A 19336-nucleotide genomic window follows, 5' to 3' on the forward strand; every position below is an offset into this window, starting at 1 on the left:
CTCAACAAAGCGCTTGCTCGCTTAGCCTGACAACCAATTAGTCAGACAACCGGCTCTATTGCTGAGAAGTGAAAATTGCATCTATGCCAGTGTTCTGTCTTATATCCAGACCCAATGACACATAACCAGAATCTTCTTCTCAAGCAGCGCTAGCAATGAATATTGGATTTGTTGGGGTTATTTCAGCATTATTAATGAAGGCATATTCCTGGGATAATCCATCAATGTATAAGCAGCAACTATCCAGTCCTTGAAACCATTGATCACCAGACCAGAAAATGCTGAAGCGGCCATTAGGCTGGAATCACACTTGCAGTTTCTGGTGGGGTTATGGAGAACTCAATAGGAATAGGAAAGACTGTTACTCTTAACTGTTAGATCAATATTTGGTTTAGCTGAAAAAAAATTGGATCAACTGTGTGTGCTTCCAGCCTCATATTTATTTATTTCACTCACTTATATAGCACCATTAATTCCACAGCACTTTACAGACATTATCATCACTGTCCCCATTGGGGCTCACAATTTACATTCCCTATCAGTATGTTTTTGGAGTGTGGGAGGAAACTGGAGAACCTGGAGGAAACCCATGCAAACACAGGGAGAACATACAAACTCCTTGCAGATGGTGTCCTTGGTGGGATTAGAACCCAGGACCCCAGTGCTGCAAGGTTGCAGTGTTAACCACTGAGCCACTGTGCTGCTCTATTAATAGCTATTGTTAGGAGGACTACTTTTTATCATAATGAATTACGGAGACCATGGCTGAAGAACAGCCAAACAAATTCTATTCGCCTTTTAAGTTACAGTCACAAAGTTTCTGATGAGTAGATCCCTTGCCATCTTTAGTCTCTAAGGTTGGCAAATGTTTGTCCCTCCTGCCACGATAGATGTGCCCATCCTGGCCCAGAATAAAAACTTCCCCCTATAATTGAAATGTAGAATAAAAAAACAACATAGAATTAATTATGTACAATTATAAAAAAAAACGTTAGTTAGAGCCCATTTAATTGACCCAATGGGCCATATAACTATGAATGCTGTGTTCTATTCCGGGAACTCGTGTGGAATATGGATCCATTACATACTATGGCATGCAGACTGAATGGTCCTGTATTTCAAAAGATCAAAGTGCTGATCTATTGGGAAATGCCTCTTATATTCTTCCATATAGTCTATTAGTACAGCTGGGGATCGCCAAGCATTGATCAGCACTACGTATTATATGTGCCCTTCCGTATCTTGTCCTATACCCATCATATTCCGAGATGTACGGTGCAACGGGATATAACATGTGCTCATTCTATCACTGGGCTCTAAATGTAATCTTTTTCTCAATTTAGTATTAAATAATGCCAATGCAGTGTGTCTGTTGATTGTGTGGGTGCTTTTTGGGTGATTTAGAATTAATACGTAAGAAAAAAAACAACAACATAACATGTAATAGACTAATTTGCTTCTGGAGGCCTCATTGGAGAGAGCCGTGTTCTTCATAGACTGATAAGAAACTGGCTAAGGCCTCATTCAGACGTCTAATTTTCTCACGTGAGAAAATAGGGCCGATTATTCTGTTCAGAGTTTGATCAGAATGTGGTTCAAGTGTCATGCGATTTTCTCATACGTGGAGAAATAAAAGAAAAAATTCTCCACCTTCTTCATTCTGACAGTTCGTGAAAATTGGACTGCAGTTGGATGTCATCGGAGTGCGGTCCGATTTTTTTTTTTTCACGGACCCATTGATTTGCATTTCTGATTTCGATTTGACCTTTGAATCAAAGTCGGACATGTCTCCGAAATTTTCCGCGGACCACTCAGTCTGAGGAAAAATATCGGATATGTGAATGGCCCATAGACTATTAGTCTATGTGCACACGGTGCGTTTTTGGTGCATCTTTTCAGCGCAGAATTGGGCCAAAAATCGTAATCCTTATCCCCGCATTTCCAATGATAATTTGGAAGATCTGTGCACATGATCAGGAATTTTCCTGACAGGCTTTCATGTGCGTTTAAATAAGCAGCATGTCCATCCAATGCATTGGAAAAAAAGCCTGGCAAAAACGTTTCCGTTTGTAATGTAGGAGATGATTCCTTGATATTCTGGTGGCTCTTGTAATCTGGTTCTCAATTGTTCTTGGATCCAGTGCGCAAATCTTTTCATGGCCAAGCTTGAAAGTGACTTTTTGGCCTCATGTCCCATCAGGCCTCTGGCCTACTATAGTTACATTGACGATATTTTAATCATCTGGACGGGGTCTGAGCAACAGCTGAAGACGTTCCATGAACACTTTAATCGAGTTCATCCCACTATCAACCTAACACTCAACTACTCCTGGACTGAAATTAACTTTTTGGACACCATCATCAAGCTACAGAACAATGAAATAGAGACATCCTTGTACCGGAAGCCAATCGACCGTCCTACATACCTTAAATGGGACAGTTTCCATCCAAAACACATAAAAAACTCTATTGTCTACAGCCAAGCCATCAGATACAATAGGATATGTTCCAACCAGATAGATAGAGACAAACACCTTTGTGGCCCCAGAAAGACCTTTTTGAATCAGGGCTACCATCCAAGAACAATTGAGAACCAGATTACAAGAGCCACCAGAATATAAAGGAATCATCTCCTACATTACAAAACCAAACAAGAAAGCAACCGGATGCCTCTAGTAGTCACCTACGATCCAAATCTGGAGGTGCTAAGGAGAGCTGCACAGAAACTACAACCCTTACTACAAAAAGATGCCCGATTACAATCCATATTTCCAGACCCCCCACTTCTGTGTTTCAGGCAGCCCCCAAATCTAAGAAGCATCATTGTCAGAAGCTCCCTGTCATCTCCACCAGCTACAGGTACCTTTCCCTGCAACCAGAAAAAATGTAAAACCTGTCCGTTTATAATGACCACAGACAAGATAAAGATCCCCAATTCACATCAGGACTATAAGATCCCAGGTACGTTCAGCTGTATCACATCTAATGTAGTGTACTTAATTATATGTACCAAATGTCCAGCTGGGGGTCTTTATGTAGGGGAGACAGGGCAAAAACATAGGACAAGGATGAATCCTCATCGCCACACAATAAAAGAAAAAAGAATAGATCTGCCTGTAGCCAAGCATTTTTGTTCCCCTGATCACAGCATAAAAGATATGAAATTACTGGTATTAAAAGGTAACTTCAAATCTCAAAGAGAAAGAAGAACCTCAGAATATAAACTGATGATGACCTTTAACACTTTCAGAGCAGGAATGAATGGATGGATTTATGTCATTCTACATCAACTAAGGAATGTGCTCCTCAGACCTGTGAGGCCATCACAACACTGGACCTAGTCACAGGACAATGAAACCTCCACACTCCTTATCTATTAACTGCTAAAATATTTATAGCCAGAACTGTTTATCTCTTCCATAATAACTCTGCTTTCCATCACCTGTCTTACCTATTGCATTTTTTGTGTGTCTTATTGTGTATAAATATGTGACTCTTCAGATTTTGTGGTATACTATGCCTGATGAAGAGACCTGCGTAGTCTCGAAAGCTTGCAATTTGTTACCATCTTTTCAGTTAACCATTAAAAGGTATCAACCACTGAGGACTCTGAAATCTAAATATATAAAGCGAACATGTAATTTACAGAAGAAGCATTTTCGACTACTGTCTTCTCAGTGGCTCCTGCCTCTTTCAGTACCTTCCCTGCTTTCTGCATGTTTCAGGTTCACCCCTCTTACCTGTAAATCGCCCATAATATCATCCTTTTCCACAGTACACGGGGTACTGGCCTGCAGCCTAGAATAACGTCTTTGCGGGAAGGTCAGCGTGTGACTTCCTCCACAGTTGCGGGAGCTAGATGTATATCCGAAATCACTAAGTGGTGGTAAGCGATCACTGATGAAAATGAAAAAGATAGAATGAGCAGGTTCAATCAATACATGCAGATGTAATAGACATGCAAAATATCCATAGAGGTAAAAGGCTGCCCGCTGCACAGCCTCCATAGAGGTCCACAGAGATCTACGCTTGGGGTCTCAAGGTGACAACCTATATAACAAAGCTGTGTGACGGTCCATGACTGACTCTCCCATACCAGTGTGCGGACCCCGCTCTGCCTTGCTACCTGTCTCTAGGGCCTGCTTGGTGGCTTTTTTGCATTGCTTAGAGTCAATGGATAAAACTAAATTATGTGTCTCTCTTTCCATTTTTAAAGATGGATGAGAAAAACATGGAGGCAAAACGGATAGCACAAGGAAGAAAAATTCACAGGTGTAAAACTGAAAGATGTGAGAATGAAGGCTCAGCTGTATACTTAGCTTAAGGCCACGGCCCCACTATCAGTATTTGGTCAGTATTCGGTCAGTATTTTTTCTCAGGAGTGAGAGCCAAAAGCAGGTGAGGAACAATCAGAGAAAGGGTATAATAGAAACAAGTCACCAATTCTGTATTTATCACCCACTCCTGGTTTTGTCTCCCACACCTGAGAAAAAATACTGATCGAATACTGATAGTGGGGTTGTGGCCTTAGGATGTTTAAGACGTTAGGGTTGTTCTGTTTCTATTCTTCAGAAGACATGTTCCTAAGTATAACCGCATAGTCACTGACATTATTACGTAGACTCATACCTGCCGTCAGAAGTATTCCTGCTCAACCAGTCTGCATTTCTCTCCTGTCTCCAATACGCACCCAGCCTCGAAGTATACCAATTTCACTAATGTTTCCAGTAGGAAACAAGTTCTAGCTCCTTAACCCAATGACTGCACCATTATTGCCTTCTGGAGTCTAAACTGGTGATAGTCTATCCCTAAATCCACCTTAGATGCCATTGCTGGGTCTGGCTTTTCTCCTCAGGCCTCAAAATGGATAGAAATATCCCCTCGTGGGCATCGTCCCATCATGAGCCCTTTTGAAACTCTGATCTTAGAAAATGTTGCCCTAAATGTCGTCCAAGTCTTTAAAAAAACATCATTTTAAACTATTAGTGTTGCCCATTAATTCTGTGCCACTTTTGCCCACCTTCGGCTCTGCTGACGGACTTGGTCCAGTTCGAACACAGTGTACGGCCGGCTGGAACCACGTGCTGGTAGGCCAGGAATGTTTGGGATGGTCAATATTTCCCTGAGAAACCAGAAATAGAGGGAAAGGAACAACACACAATACTAGTGATCTATACTAACTGTATCAAAGAAAAGACTTACGGCCCAGGCACCACCATGTCCACCATGCGGTTACAGGAGATGCAGTGAAATCTTTGTATCAGCTGCCTGAATGTAAAGGATAATTATAGAGAATGGGAAACACTAATTTATACTCAAGATTGTACGCCTAATGTTTGCATAAGGTATGTATCTATATGTCAAAAAGTTAATACTTAAGAGTTTTATGCCCAAGCGGTAATTTTGGTTATGAAGCCTTTGTGTCATAGACTCGATCTTTCATTGATATATAAACTAGAAAATCTATAAAATAAAATAAAAAATCCAGCCAATAGCAATGTCAGTAAACTTCTATGTGACACTCCAGACACAAAGTACTGACGCCCTCTGCTGGCAGCTTTATATCACTGCTTATCCTATTCTGGCCAGTCAGACTTCATTAGTATGATGTCTTAAAAGGAGTCAGTCACTCCCGAAATTCCAATTATAGTACAGTCATATAAGACACTAAGCCCCTATAAAAATCATCCCGGTACTGTAGATTTTAATGTTTTTCTATCCAGTTTTACTTAATATTTAATCAGGGCTCCTCGGTGCAACCTTAACATGGCTAAGGGCTTCATGTAGCGTCCAACACTCAATTAGCACGGCCCTTTAGCTTGACTGACAGAGCTTGCTTACCCACAGCGAGCGCTGTCTTAACTGAACTGCACATGCGCACTGACTCAAGCAGTGCCTGCACAGTGTTAGAACGTGCGCGCTCTCCAGACTCGCCCCTGACAAGAGTGGCTGTTTGCTACACGGACGGATGTATCAGCGGTTGCTTGGTACAATGACGGCTGTATCAGCGATGGCTTGCTACAATGACAGATGTATCAGCGGTTGCTTGCTACACGGACGGATGTATCAGCGGTTGCTTGGTACAATGACGGCTGTATCAGCGATGGCTTGCTACAATGACAGATGTATCAGCGGTTGCTTGGTACAATGACAGATGTATCAGCGGTTGCTTGGTACAATGACGGATGTATCAGCGGTTGCTTGCTACAATGACAGATGCATCAGCGGTTGCTTGGTACAATGACGGCTGTATCAGCGGTTGCTTGCTACAATGACAGATGTATCAGCAGTTGCTTGGTACAATGACGGATGTATCAGCGGTTGCTTGGTACAATGACGGATGTATCAGCGGTTGCTTGGTACAATGACGGATGTATCAGCGGTTGCTTGGTACAATGACGGATGTATCAGCGGTTGCTTGGTACAATGACAGATGTATCAGCGGTTGCTTGGTACAATGACGGATGTATCAGCGGTTGCTTGCTACAATGACGGATGTATCAGCGGTTGCTTGCTACAATGACGGATGTATCAGCGGTTGCTTGCTACAATGACGGATGTATCAGCGGTCGCTTGGTACAATGACTGATGTTTCAGCGGTCGCTTGGTACAATGACAGATGTATCAGCGGTTGCTTGCTACAATGACGGATGTATCAGCGGTTGCTTGCTACAATGACAGATGTATCAGCGGTTGCTTGGTACAATGACGGATGTATCAGCGGTTGCTTGCTACAATGACAGATGTATCAGCGGTTGCTTGGTACAATGACGGATGTATCAGCGGTTGCTTGGTACAATGACGGATGTATCAGCGGTTGCTTGCTACAATGACGGATGTATCAGCGGTTGCTTGCTACAATGACGGCTGTATCAGCGGCCACTTACTACAATGACGGATGTATCAGCGGTCGCTTGGTACAATGACGGTTGTATCAGCGGTCGCTTGGTACAATGACGGATGTATCAGCGGTCGCTTGGTACAATGACGGATGTATCAGCGGTCACTTGGTACAATGACGGATGTATCAGCGGTCGCTTGGTACAATGACGGTTGTATCAGCGGTTGCTTGGTACAATGACGGATGTATCAGCGGTTGCTTGCTACAATGACGGCTGTATCAGCGGTTGCTTGCTACAGTGACAGATGTATCAGCGGTTGCTTGCTACAATGACAGATGTATCAGCGGCCACTTACTACAATGACGGATGTATCAGCGGTCGCTTGGTACAATGACGGTTGTATCAGCGGTCGCTTGGTACAATGACGGTTGTATCAGCGGTTGCTTGGTACAATCACGGCTGTATCAGCGGTTGCTTGCTACAGTGACAGATGTATCAGCGGTTGCTTGCTACAATGACAGATGTATCAGCGGCCACTTACTACAATGACAGATGTATCAGCGGCCACTTACTACAATGACGGATGTATCAGCGGTCACTTGGTACAATGACGGTTGTATCAGCGGTCGCTTGGTACAATGACGGATGTATCAGCGGTCGCTTGGTACAATGACGGATGTATCAGCGGTCGCTTGGTACAATGACGGATGTATCAGCGGTCGCTTGGTACAATAATGGTTGTATCAGCGGTTGCTTGGTACAATGACGGATGTATCAGCGGTTGCTTGCTACAATGACGGCTGTATCAGCGGTTGCTTGCTACAGTGACAGATGTATCAGCGGTTGCTTGCTACAATGACAGATGTATCAGCGGCCACTTACTACAATGACGGATGTATCAGCGGTCGCTTGGTACAATGACGGTTGTATCAGCGGTCGCTTGGTACAATGACGGTTGTATCAGCGGTTGCTTGGTACAATCACGGCTGTATCAGCGGTTGCTTGCTACAGTGACAGATGTATCAGCGGTTGCTTGCTACAATGACAGATGTATCAGCGGCCACTTACTACAATGACGGATGTATCAGCGGTCGCTTGGTACAATGACGGATGTATCAGCGGTCGCTTGGTACAATGACGGTTGTATCAGCGGTCGCTTGGTACAATGACGGATGTATCAGCGGTCGCTTGGTACAATGACGGATGTATCAGCGGTTGCTTGGTACAATGACGGATGTATCAGCGGTTGCTTGGTACAATGACGGATGTATCAGCGGTTGCTTGCTACAATGACAGATGTATCAGCGGTTGCTTGGTACAATGACGGATGTATCAGCGGTTGCTTGCTACAATGACAGATGTATCAGCGGTTGCTTGGTACAATGACGGCTGTATCAGCGGTTGCTTGCTACAATGACGGATGTATCAGCGGTTGCTTGGTACAATGACGGATGTATCAGCGGTTGCTTGCTACAATGACGGATGTATCAGCGGTTGCTTGCTACAATGACGGCTGTATCAGCGGTTGCTTGCTACAGTGACAGATGTATCAGCGGTTGCTTGCTACAATGACAGATGTATCAGCGGCCACTTACTACAATGACGGATGTATCAGCGGTCGCTTGGTACAATGACGGTTGTATCAGCGGTCGCTTGGTACAATGACGGATGTATCAGCGGTCGCTTGGTACAATGACGGATGTATCAGCGGTCGCTTGGTACAATGACGGTTGTATCAGCGGTTGCTTGGTACAATGACGGATGTATCAGCGGTTGCTTGCTACAATGACGGCTGTATCAGCGGTTGCTTGCTACAGTGACAGATGTATCAGCGGTTGCTTGCTACAATGACAGATGTATCAGCGGCCACTTACTACAATGACGGATGTATCAGCGGTCGCTTGGTACAATGACGGATGTATCAGCGGTCACTTGGTACAATGACGGTTGTATCAGCGGTCGCTTGGTACAATGACGGATGTATCAGCGGTCGCTTGGTACAATGACGGATGTATCAGCGGTCGCTTGGTACAATGACGGATGTATCAGCGGTCGCTTGGTACAATGACGGATGTATCAGCGGTTGCTTGGTACAATGACGGATGTATCAGCGGTTGCTTGGTACAATGACGGATGTATCAGCGGTTGCTTGGTACAATGACGGATGTATCAGCGGTTGCTTGGTACAATGACGGATGTATCAGCGGTTGCTTGGTACAATGACGGATGTATCAGCGGTTGCTTGGTACAATGACGGATGTATCAGCGGTTGCTTGGTACAATGACGGATGTATCAGCGGTCGCTTGGTACAATGACAGATGTATCAGCGGTTGCTTGCTACAATGACAGATGTATCAGCGGTTGCTTGGTACAATGACGGATGTATCAGCGGTTGCTTGCTACAATGACAGATGTATCAGCGGTTGCTTGGTACAATGACGGATGTATCAGCGGTTGCTTGGTACAATGACGGATGTATCAGCGGTTGCTTGCTACAATGACGGATGTATCAGCGGTTGCTTGCTACAATGACGGCTGTATCAGCGGCCACTTACTACAATGACGGATGTATCAGCGGTCGCTTGGTACAATGACGGTTGTATCAGCGGTCGCTTGGTACAATGACGGATGTATCAGCGGTCGCTTGGTACAATGACGGATGTATCAGCGGTCGCTTGGTACAATGACGGATGTATCAGCGGTCGCTTGGTACAATGACGGTTGTATCAGCGGTTGCTTGGTACAATGACGGATGTATCAGCGGTTGCTTGCTACAATGACGGCTGTATCAGCGGTTGCTTGCTACAGTGACAGATGTATCAGCGGTTGCTTGCTACAATGACAGATGTATCAGCGGCCACTTACTACAATGACGGATGTATCAGCGGTCGCTTGGTACAATGACGGTTGTATCAGCGGTTGCTTGGTACAATCACGGCTGTATCAGCGGTTGCTTGCTACAGTGACAGATGTATCAGCGGTTGCTTGCTACAATGACAGATGTATCAGCGGCCACTTACTACAATGACAGATGTATCAGCGGCCACTTACTACAATGACGGATGTATCAGCGGTCACTTGGTACAATGACGGTTGTATCAGCGGTCGCTTGGTACAATGACGGATGTATCAGCGGTCGCTTGGTACAATGACGGATGTATCAGCGGTCGCTTGGTACAATGACGGATGTATCAGCGGTCGCTTGGTACAATAATGGTTGTAATAGCGGTTGCTTGGTACAATGACGGATGTATCAGCGGTTGCTTGCTACAATGACGGCTGTATCAGCGGCCACTTACTACAATGACGGATGTATCAGCGGTCGCTTGGTACAATGACGGTTGTATCAGCGGTCGCTTGGTACAATGACGGATGTATCAGCGGTCGCTTGGTACAATGACGGATGTATCAGCGGTCGCTTGGTACAATGACGGATGTATCAGCAGTTGCTTGCTACAGTGACAGATGTATCAGCGGTTGCTTGCTACAATGACAGATGTATCAGCGGCCACTTACTACAATGACGGATGTATCAGCGGTCGCTTGGTACAATGACGGATGTATAAGCGGTCACTTGGTACAATGACGGTTGTATCAGCGGTCGCTTGGTACAATGACGGATGTATCAGCGGTCGCTTGGTACAATGACGGATGTATCAGCGGTCGCTTGGTACAATGACGGATGTATCAGCGGTCGCTTGGTACAATGACGGTTGTATCAGCGGTTGCTTGGTACAATGACGGATGTATCAGCGGTTGCTTGCTACAATGACGGCTGTATCAGCGGTTGCTTGCTACAGTGACAGATGTATCAGCGGTTGCTTGCTACAATGACAGATGTATCAGCGGCCACTTACTACAATGACGGATGTATCAGCGGTCGCTTGGTACAATGACGGTTGTATCAGCGGTCGCTTGGTACAATGACGGTTGTATCAGCGGTTGCTTGGTACAATCACGGCTGTATCAGCGGTTGCTTGCTACAGTGACAGATGTATCAGCGGTTGCTTGCTACAGTGACAGATGTATCAGCGGTTGCTTGCTACAATGACGGATGTATCAGCGGTCACTTGGTACAATGATGGTTGTATCAGCGGTCGCTTGGTACAATGACGGATGTATCAGCGGTCGCTTGGTACAATGACGGATGTATCAGCGGTCGCTTGGTACAATGATGGATGTATCAGCGGTCGCTTGGTACAATGACGGTTGTATCAGCGGTTGCTTGCTACAATGACGGATGTATCAGCGGTTGCTTGGTACAATGACGGATGTATCAGCGATTGCTTGGTACAATGACGGATGTATCAGCGGTTGCTTGCTACAATGACGGATGTATCAGCGGTTGCTTGCTACAATGACGGCTGTATCAGCGGTTGCTTGCTACAGTGACAGATGTATCAGCGGTTGCTTGCTACAATGACAGATGTATCAGCGGCCACTTACTACAATGACGGATGTATCAGCGGTCGCTTCGTACAATGACGGATGTATCAGCGGTCACTTGGTACAATGACGGTTGTATCAGCGGTCGCTTGGTACAATGACGGATGTATCAGCGGTCGCTTGGTACAATGACGGATGTATCAGCGGTCGCTTGGTACAATGACGGATGTATCAGCGGTCGCTTGGTACAATGACGGTTGTATCAGCGGTTGCTTGGTACAATGACGGATGTATCAGCGGTTGCTTGCTACAATGACGGCTGTATCAGCGGTTGCTTGGTACAATGACAGATGTATCAGCGGTTGCTAGCTACAATGACGGATGTATCAGCGGTTGCTTGCTACAGTGACAGATGTATCAGCGGTTGCTTGCTACAATGACAGATGTATCAGCGGCCACTTACTACAATGACGGATGTATCAGCGGTCACTTGGTACAATGACGGTTGTATCAGCGGTCGCTTGGTACAATGACGGATGTATCAGCGGTCGCTTGGTACAATGACGGATGTATCAGCGGTTGCTTGGTACAATGACGGCTGTATCAGCGGTTGCTTGCTACAATGACGGCTGTATCAGCGGTTGCTTGCTACAATGACGGATGTATCAGCGGTTGCTTGGTACAATGACGGATGTATCAGCGGTTGCTTGGTACAATGACGGATGTATCAGCGGTTGCTTGCTACAATGACGGATGTATCAGCGGTTGCTTGCTACAATGACGGCTGTATCAGCGGTTGCTTGCTACAATGACGGATGTATCAGCGGTTGCTTGCTACAATGACGGATGTATCAGCGGTCGCTTGGTACAATGACGGATGTATCAGCGGTTGCTTGCTACAATGACGGATGTATCAGCGGTCGCTTGCTACAATGACGGATGTATCAGCGGTTGCTTGCTACAATGACGGATGTATCAGCGGTCGCTTGGTACAATGACGGATGTATCAGCGGTTGCTTGCTACAATGACGGATGTATCAGCGGTTGCTTGCTACAATGACGGATGTATCAGCGGTTGCTTGCTACAATGACGGATGTATCAGCGGTTGCTTGCTACAATGACGGATGTATCAGCGGTTGCTTGCTACAATGACGGATGTATCAGCGGTCGCTTGGTACAATGACGGATGTATCAGCGGTCGCTTGGTACAATGACGGATGTATCAGCGGTTGCTTGGTACAATGACGGCTGTATCAGCGGTTGCTTGCTACAATGACGGCTGTATCAGCGGTTGCTTGCTACAATGACGGATGTATCAGCGGTTGCTTGGTACAATGACGGATGTATCAGCGGTTGCTTGCTACAATGACGGATGTATCAGCGGTTGCTTGGTACAATGACGGATGTATCAGCGGTTGCTTGCTACAGTGACAGATGTATCAGCGGTTGCTTGCTACAATGACAGATGTATCAGCGGCCACTTACTACAATGACGGATGTATCAGCGGTCGCTTGGTACAATGACGGATGTATCAGCGGTCACTTGGTACAATGACTGTTGTATCAGCGGTCGCTTGGTACAATGACGGATGTATCAGCGGTCGCTTGGTACAATGACGGATGTATCAGCGGTCGCTTGGTACAATGACGGATGTATCAGCGGTCGCTTGGTACAATGACGGTTGTATCAGCGGTTGCTTGGTACAATGACGGATGTATCAGCGGTTGCTTGCTACAGTGACAGATGTATCAGCGGTTGCTTGCTACAATGACGGCTGTATCAGCGGTTGCTTGCTACAGTGACAGATGTATCAGCGGTTGCTTGCTACAATGACGGATGTATCAGCGGTCGCTTGGTACAATGACGGATGTATCAGCGGTCGCTTGGTACAATGACGGATGTATCAGCGGTTGCTTGGTACAATGACGGCTGTATCAGCGGTTGCTTGCTACAATGACGGCTGTATCAGCGGTTGCTTGCTACAATGACGGATGTATCAGCGGTTGCTTGGTACAATGACGGATGTATCAGCGGTTGCTTGCTACAATGACGGATGTATCAGCGGTTGCTTGGTACAATGACGGATGTATCAGCGGTTGCTTGCTACAGTGACAGATGTATCAGCGGTTGCTTGCTACAATGACAGATGTATCAGCGGCCACTTACTACAATGACGGATGTATCAGCGGTCGCTTGGTACAATGACGGATGTATCAGCGGTCACTTGGTACAATGACTGTTGTATCAGCGGTCGCTTGGTACAATGACGGATGTATCAGCGGTCGCTTGGTACAATGACGGATGTATCAGCGGTCGCTTGGTACAATGACGGATGTATCAGCGGTCGCTTGGTACAATGACGGTTGTATCAGCGGTTGCTTGGTACAATGACGGATGTATCAGCGGTTGCTTGCTACAGTGACAGATGTATCAGCGGTTGCTTGCTACAATGACGGCTGTATCAGCGGTTGCTTGCTACAGTGACAGATGTATCAGCGGTTGCTTGCTACAATGACAGATGTATCAGCGGCCACTTACTACAATGACGGATGTATCAGCGGTCGCTTGGTACAATGACGGATGTATCAGCGGTCACTTGGTACAATGACGGTTGTATCAGCGGTCGCTTGGTACAATGACGGATGTATCAGCGGTCGCTTGGTACAATGACGGATGTATCAGCGGTCGCTTGGTACAATGACGGATGTATCAGCGGTCGCTTGGTACAATGACGGATGTATCAGCGGTCGCTTGGTACAATGACGGATGTATCAGCGGTCGCTTGCTACAATGACGGATGTATCAGCGGTCGCTTGCTACAATGACGGATGTATCAGCGGTCGCTTGGTACAATGACGGATGTATCAGCGGTCGCTTGCTACAATGACGGATGTATCAGCGGTTGCTTGCTACAATGACGGATGTATCAGCGGTTGCTTGCTACAATGACGGATGTATCAGCGGTTGCTTGCTACAATGACAGATGTATCAGCGGTTGCTTGCTACAATGACGGATGTATCAGCGGTCGCTTGGTACAATGACGGATGTATCAGCGGTCGCTTTCTACAATGACGGATGTATCAGCGGTCGATTGGTACAATGACGGCTGTATCAGCGGTCGCTTGCTACAATGACAGATGTATCAGCGGCCACTCACTACAATGACGGATGTATCAGCGGTCGCTTGGTACAATGACGGATGTATCAGAGGTCGCTTGGTACAATGACGGATGTATCAGCGGTCGCTTGGTACAATGATGGATGTATCAGCGGTCGCTTGGTACAATGACGGATGTATCAGCGGTCGCTTGGTACAATGACGGATGTATCAGCGGTCGCTTGGTACAATGACGGATGTATCAGCGGCCACTCACTACAATGACAGATGTATCAGCGGTCGCTTGGTACAATGACGGATGTATCAGCGGTCGCTTGCTACAATGACGGATGTATCAGCAGCCACTCACTACATTGATGGATGTATCAGCGGTCGCTTGGTACAATGACGGATGTATCAGCGGTCACTTGGTACAATGACGGTTGTATCAGCGGTCGCTTGGTACAATGACGGATGTATCAGCGGTCGCTTGGTACAATGACAGATGTATCAGCGGTTGCTTGCTACAATGACGGATGTATCAGCGGTTGCTTGGTACAATGACAGATGTATCAATGGTTGCTTGGTACAATGACTGCTGTATCAGCGGTCGCTTGCTACAATGACGGATGTATCAGCGGTCGCTTGGTACAATGACGGATGTATCAGCGGTCGCTTGGTACAATGATGGATGTATCAGCGGTCGCTTGGTACAATGACGGATGTATCAGCGGTCGCTTGGTACAATGACGGATGTATCAGCGGTCGCTTGGTACAATGACGGATGTATCAGCGGTCGCTTGGTACAATGATGGATGTATCAGCGGTCGCTTGGTACAATGACGGATGTATCAGCGGTCGCTTGGTACAATGATGGATGTATCAGCGGTCGCTTGGTACAATGACGGATGTATCAGCGGTCGCTTGCTACAATGACGGATGTATCAGCGGTTGCTTGCTACAGTGACAGATGTATCAGCGGTTGCTTGCTACAATGACAGATGTATCAGCGGCCACTTACTACAATGACGGATGTATCAGCGGTCGCTTGGTACAATGACGGTTGTATCAGCGGTCGCTTGGTACAATGACGGTTGTATCAGCGGTTGCTTGGTACAATCACGGCTGTATCAGCGGTTGCTTGCTACAGTGACAGATGTATCAGCGGTTGCTTGCTACAATGACAGATGTATCAGCGGCCACTTACTACAATGACAGATGTATCAGCGGCCACTTACTACAATGACGGATGTATCAGCGGTCACTTGGTACAATGACGGTTGTATCAGCGGTCGCTTGGTACAATGACGGATGTATCAGCGGTCGCTTGGTACAATGACGGATGTATCAGCGGTCGCTTGGTACAATGACGGATGTATCAGCGGTCGCTTGGTACAATAATGGTTGTATCAGCGGTTGCTTGGTACAATGACGGATGTATCAGCGGTTGCTTGCTACAATGACGGCTGTATCAGCGGTTGCTTGCTACAGTGACAGATGTATCAGCGGTTGCTTGCTACAATGACAGATGTATCAGCGGCCACTTACTACAATGACGGATGTATCAGCGGTCGCTTGGTACAATGACGGTTGTATCAGCGGTCGCTTGGTACAATGACGGTTGTATCAGCGGTTGCTTGGTACAATGACGGCTGTATCAGCGGTTGCTTGCTACAATGACGGATGTATCAGCGGTTGCTTGGTACAATGACGGCTGTATCAGCGGTTGCTTGCTACAATGACGGATGTATCAGCGGTTGCTTGGTACAATGACGGATGTATCAGCGGTTGCTTGGTACAATGACGGATGTATCAGCGGTTGCTTGCTACAATGACGGATGTATCAGCGGTTGCTTGCTACAATGACGGCTGTATCAGCGGTTGCTTGCTACAGTGACAGATGTATCAGCGGTTGCTTGCTACAATGACAGATGTATCAGCGGCCACTTACTACAATGACGGATGTATCAGCGGTCGCTTGGTACAATGACGGTTGTATCAGCGGTCGCTTGGTACAATGACGGATGTATCAGCGGTCGCTTGGTACAATGACGGATGTATCAGCGGTCGCTTGGTACAATGACGGTTGTATCAGCGGTTGCTTGGTACAATGACGGATGTATCAGCGGTTGCTTGCTACAATGACGGCTGTATCAGCGGTTGCTTGCTACAGTGACAGATGTATCAGCGGTTGCTTGCTACAATAACAGATGTATCAGCGGCCACTTACTACAATGACGGATGTATCAGCGGTCGCTTGGTACAATGACGGATGTATCAGCGGTCACTTGGTACAATGACGGTTGTATCAGCGGTCGCTTGGTACAATGACGGATGTATCAGCGGTCGCTTGGTACAATGACGGATGTATCAGCGGTCGCTTGGTACAATGACGGATGTATCAGCGGTCGCTTGGTACAATGACGGATGTATCAGCGGTTGCTTGGTACAATGACGGATGTATCAGCGGTTGCTTGGTACAATGACGGATGTATCAGCGGTTGCTTGGTACAATGACGGATGTATCAGCGGTTGCTTGGTACAATGACGGATGTATCAGCGGTTGCTTGGTACAATGACGGATGTATCAGCGGTTGCTTGGTACAATGACGGATGTATCAGCGGTTGCTTGCTACAATGACGGATGTATCAGCGGTCGCTTGGTACAATGACTGATGTTTCAGCGGTCGCTTGGTACAATGACAGATGTATCAGCGGTTGCTTGCTACAATGACGGATGTATCAGCGGTTGCTTGCTACAATGACAGATGTATCAGCGGTTGCTTGGTACAATGACGGATGTATCAGCGGTTGCTTGCTACAATGACAGATGTATCAGCGGTTGCTTGGTACAATGACGGATGTATCAGCGGTTGCTTGGTACAATGACGGATGTATCAGCGGTTGCTTGCTACAATGACGGATGTATCAGCGGTTGCTTGCTACAATGACGGCTGTATCAGCGGCCACTTACTACAATGACGGATGTATCAGCGGTCGCTTGGTACAATGACGGTTGTATCAGCGGTCGCTTGGTACAATGACGGATGTATCAGCGGTCGCTTGGTACAATGACGGATGTATCAGCGGTCGCTTGGTACAATGACGGATGTATCAGCGGTCGCTTGGTACAATGACGGTTGTATCAGCGGTTGCTTGGTACAATGACGGATGTATCAGCGGTTGCTTGCTACAATGACGGCTGTATCAGCGGTTGCTTGCTACAGTGACAGATGTATCAGCGGTTGCTTGCTACAATGACAGATGTATCAGCGGCCACTTACTACAATGACGGATGTATCAGCGGTCGCTTGGTACAATGACGGTTGTATCAGCGGTTGCTTGGTACAATCACGGCTGTATCAGCGGTTGCTTGCTACAGTGACAGATGTATCAGCGGTTGCTTGCTACAATGACAGATGTATCAGCGGCCACTTACTACAATGACAGATGTATCAGCGGCCACTTACTACAATGACGGATGTATCAGCGGTCACTTGGTACAATGACGGTTGTATCAGCGGTCGCTTGGTACAATGACGGATGTATCAGCGGTCGCTTGGTACAATGACGGATGTATCAGCGGTCGCTTGGTACAATGACGGATGTATCAGCGGTCGCTTGGTACAATAATGGTTGTAATAGCGGTTGCTTGGTACAATGACGGATGTATCAGCGGTTGCTTGCTACAATGACGGCTGTATCAGCGGCCACTTACTACAATGACGGATGTATCAGCGGTCGCTTGGTACAATGACGGTTGTATCAGCGGTCGCTTGGTACAATGACGGATGTATCAGCGGTCGCTTGGTACAATGACGGATGTATCAGCGGTCGCTTGGTACAATGACGGATGTATCAGCAGTTGCTTGCTACAGTGACAGATGTATCAGCGGTTGCTTGCTACAATGACAGATGTATCAGCGGCCACTTACTACAATGACGGATGTATCAGCGGTCGCTTGGTACAATGACGGTTGTATCAGCGGTCGCTTGGTACAATGACGGTTGTATCAGCGGTTGCTTGGTACAATGACGGTTGTATCAGCGGTCGCTTGGTACAATGACGGATGTATCAGCGGTCGCTTGGTACAATGACGGATGTATCAGCGGTCGCTTGGTACAATGACGGATGTATCAGCAGTTGCTTGCTACAGTGACAGATGTATCAGCGGTTGCTTGCTACAATGACAGATGTATCAGCGGCCACTTACTACAATGACGGATGTATCAGCGGTCGCTTGGTACAATGACGGATGTATCAGCGGTCGCTTGGTACAATGACGGTTGTATCAGCGGTCGCTTGGTACAATGACGGATGTATCAGCGGTCGCTTGGTACAATGACGGATGTATCAGCGGTTGCTTGGTACAATGACGGATGTATCAGCGGTTGCTTGGTACAATGACGGATGTATCAGCGGTTGCTTGGTACAATGACGGATGTATCAGCGGTTGCTTGCTACAATGACGGATGTATCAGCGGTTGCTTGCTACAATGACAGATGTATCAGCGGTTGCTTGCTACAATGACGGATGTATCAGCGGTTGCTTGCTACAATGACAGATGTATCAGCGGTTGCTTGGTACAATGACGGCTGTATCAGCGGTTGCTTGCTACAATGACAGATGTATCAGCGGTTGCTTGGTACAATGACGGATGTATCAGCGGTTGCTTGGTACAATGACGGATGTATCAGCGGTTGCTTGCTACAATGACGGATGTATCAGCGGTTGCTTGGTACAATGACGGATGTATCAGCGGTTGCTTGCTACAATGACAGATGTATCAGCGGTTGCTTGGTACAATGACGGATGTATCAGCGGTTGCTTGGTACAATGACGGCTGTATCAGCGGTTGCTTGCTACAGTGACAGATGTATCAGCGGTTGCTTGCTACAATGACAGATGTATCAGCGGCCACTTACTACAATGACGGATGTATCAGCGGTCGCTTGGTACAATGACGGTTGTATCAGCGGTCGCTTGGTACAATGACGGATGTATC

General features: G+C 46.8%; 1 protein-coding gene across 1 annotated transcript in view; it reads right to left on the bottom strand.

The window, feature by feature from the left end:
* Window positions 1-433: 433 nt before the first annotated feature.
* The window catches only part of QRICH2 (glutamine rich 2), a 286519-nt gene continuing 267616 nt past the window's right edge, over window positions 434-19336 (bottom strand). The window contains exons 11-14 of the mRNA XM_073681194.1: window positions 5203-5268; window positions 5021-5122; window positions 3741-3897; window positions 434-925 (exon numbers count right to left, since the gene is read on the bottom strand). Coding sequence (XP_073537295.1) covers window positions 788-925; window positions 3741-3897; window positions 5021-5122; window positions 5203-5268 — 463 coding nt within the window. The 3' untranslated portion in view covers window positions 434-787. The remainder of the gene's footprint in view (window positions 926-3740; window positions 3898-5020; window positions 5123-5202; window positions 5269-19336) is intronic.

Source organism: Phyllobates terribilis, unplaced genomic scaffold, assembly GCF_046119375.1.
Source record: "Phyllobates terribilis strain yellow unplaced genomic scaffold, ASM4611937v1 Scaffold_5__5_contigs__length_657084704, whole genome shotgun sequence".
Taxonomy (NCBI): Eukaryota; Metazoa; Chordata; class Amphibia; order Anura; family Dendrobatidae; genus Phyllobates; species Phyllobates terribilis.